This window comes from Alosa alosa, chromosome 23 (assembly GCF_017589495.1).
Source record: "Alosa alosa isolate M-15738 ecotype Scorff River chromosome 23, AALO_Geno_1.1, whole genome shotgun sequence".
Lineage (NCBI taxonomy): Eukaryota > Metazoa > Chordata > Actinopteri > Clupeiformes > Clupeidae > Alosa > Alosa alosa.
The window spans coordinates 220,001-222,706 of NC_063211.1; the positions used below are offsets into that span (position 1 = coordinate 220,001).

Sequence of the window (2,706 nt, forward strand, 5' to 3'; positions counted from 1 at the left end):
TAACCCCAAACACCCCAAACACTCACTACCAGCAGCATAGACACAAAGCATAACCCCCAAACATTCACCACCTGTTGTGAAAAACCCATATAATCCCTCACTGCCCAAAGTAAAGGCAAGCTTTATACTCTCTTTCAGCAGTTAGTTTGCTGTGTCAATGCATGTGCTATATTTTAGCTCGTAGCCAGGGATGTAGTGGAGGCTAAACGCAAGTAAACACAGTTTATCCACCTCTGAAATTTCAGAAATACAGTTTATCCACCTCTTATTAGAGTTTATCCACCTCTTAAATGAGTTTATCCACCAATTGCAACTTTCAACATTCAAAAATCACACTGTATTATCCACATTCACAATATGTAAACTCATCAACACTCTAGGAACCATTTAATACCACTGGTATTGTTATACACATTGGACAATAACCTCCACCATTATCAAACATGTTCTAAATGCCTTTTTTAAAAATCCAATACCGTATGGCACAGTCCACCTCACCGAGATCACAGAATTCATAGTTTACCCACCTCTTATTTTACCACTACACCCCTGAACAGTAGACTAGTAGCTCGTAACTCATATATCAGCTCATAGGCTCTGGCCAGCTTAGGCAAAAGGGAGTTTCGTTTGGAGGAAATATAAAACTCTGCAATCATTATATGAGCTCTGTAACCTCCTCTTATGCCATCATGAACCTGCTGCTCTTATCATGATATGAACCTGCTGCTCTAATGCCATCATGATATGAACCTGCTGCTTTAATGCCATCATGATATGAACCTGCTGTAGCTGCTCTTATACCATCATGATATGAACCTGCTCTTATGCCATCATGATATGAACCTGCTGCTCTTATGCCACCATGATATGAACCTGCTGCTCTTATGCCATAATGATATGAACCTGCTGCTCTTATGCCATCATGATATGAACCTGCTGTAGCTGCTCTTATAACATCATGATATGAACCTGCTCTTATGCCATCATGATATGAACCTGCTGCTCTTATGCCATCATGATATGAACCTGCTGTAGCTGCTCTTATAACATCATGATATGAACCTGCTCTTATGCCATCATGATATGAACCTGCTGCTCTTATGCCATAATGATATGAACCTGCTGCTCTTATGCCATCATGATATGAACCTGCTGTAGCTGCTCTTATAACATCATGATATGAACCTGCTCTTATGCCATCATGATATGAACCTGTTGCTCTTATGCCATCATGATATGTGCTATGCAACCTGCTCTTATACCATCATGATATGAACCTGCTCTTATGCCATCATGATATGAACCTGCTGTACTCTTATACCACATGATATGTGCTATGCAACCTGCTCTTATACCATCATCATATGTGCTATGTAACCTGCTGTAACTGCTGTTAATCAACTATGCCAAGGTTAACACGGTTTTGCATTCTATAAACCCTTTAAAGTGAAACACAGAGCCCAGGAAATATGCAAGTCCTGTTATATTTGATTACTCTCTCACCGTCCAGCGTCCATATCGGTCAGCCACATAGCCACAGGTAACCCCACACAGCATGTAACCAAAGAAGACCATCTGATAATAAACACACACACACACACACACGAATATAAATAATGCACATATACACTCTCAGACAAATACACATGTAAGTGAACACACAGACACAAGCAAGATAAGATACTGTATCTAGATTCTGCAGATCAACCTTGAGATGGACGGTTGTGACATCCCAGCATGCAGCACAAAGAGAAACTCACTGTGGACACCAGCGCCACCTGCCAATCATCCAGACGCCACTCACAGCGGATCTCTGGGGAGAGCACGGCCAGCAGCATGATCTCCATAGCCTCAATGATCTGAACACACACACACACACACAGCATGATCTCCATAGCCTCAATGATCTGAACACACACACACACACAGCATGATCTCCATAGCCTCAATGATCTGAACACACACACACACACCTAGTAATTAGGTGATTAGTAAATAATTAAAGGTATTAACATAGACTAAGTATATGAGACAAGATAGAACTGTTACTAACGCTGAGAAGATTATCAGAAGACAACAGTTCACAGTCCACACTCTATAAGTATACTCTTTTGATCCTGTGAGGGAAATTTGGTCTCTGCATTTATCCCAATTCGTGAAACACACTCAGCACACAGTGAACACACAGTGAGGTGAAGCACACACTAATCCCGGCACAGTGAGCTGCCTGCAACAACAGTGGCGCTCGGGGAGCAGTGAGGTTAGTTGCCTTGCTCAAGGCACTACAGCCGTGTCTACTGGTCGGGGTTCGAACCAGCAACCCTTTCGGTTACAAGTTCGAAGCACTAACCAGAAGGCCATGGCTGCCCCTGTGTGTGTGTGTGTGTGTGTTTCAGCTGGTTGCTCACATTAGCACTACCCATGATGATGAAGAGCATATGGAACCCGCAGTATAGCCTGTTCAACAACCCTCTGGCTCTGGCAAGCCAAACACACACACACTCACACACACACACACACACACCACAGCCTGTTCAACAGTGTATCCCTCTGGCTCTGGCAAGACGAAGACGAAGACAAACACACACACAACACACACACACACACACTCACACACACACACACACACACACACACACACACACACACAGCACACACCACACACACACACACACACACACACACACACACACACACAGCACACAC

At 43.3% G+C, this 2,706-nt stretch overlaps 1 protein-coding gene across 5 annotated transcripts in view; it reads right to left on the bottom strand.

The window, feature by feature from the left end:
- Positions 1 to 2,443, bottom strand: part of svopl (SVOP-like) — a 22,307-nt gene extending 19,864 nt beyond the window's left edge. For 3 of the 5 annotated variants that reach the window (XM_048235565.1, XM_048235564.1, XM_048235567.1), the window contains exon 1: positions 1 to 252. This exon is cut by the window's left edge and continues 992 nt beyond it. Coding sequence is in view for 2 of the 5 variants with exons in the window: in XM_048235568.1 (XP_048091525.1) it covers positions 1,504 to 1,575; positions 1,761 to 1,859; positions 2,409 to 2,438 (201 nt within the window). In the remaining 3 variants the exon portion in view is untranslated. Of the gene's footprint in view, positions 253 to 1,503; positions 1,576 to 1,760; positions 1,860 to 2,408 lie in introns of those variants that run through there. The other 2 variants (XM_048235568.1, XM_048235566.1) reach the window with 1 other exon arrangement.
- Between the last annotated feature and the right edge of the window lie 263 nt (positions 2,444 to 2,706).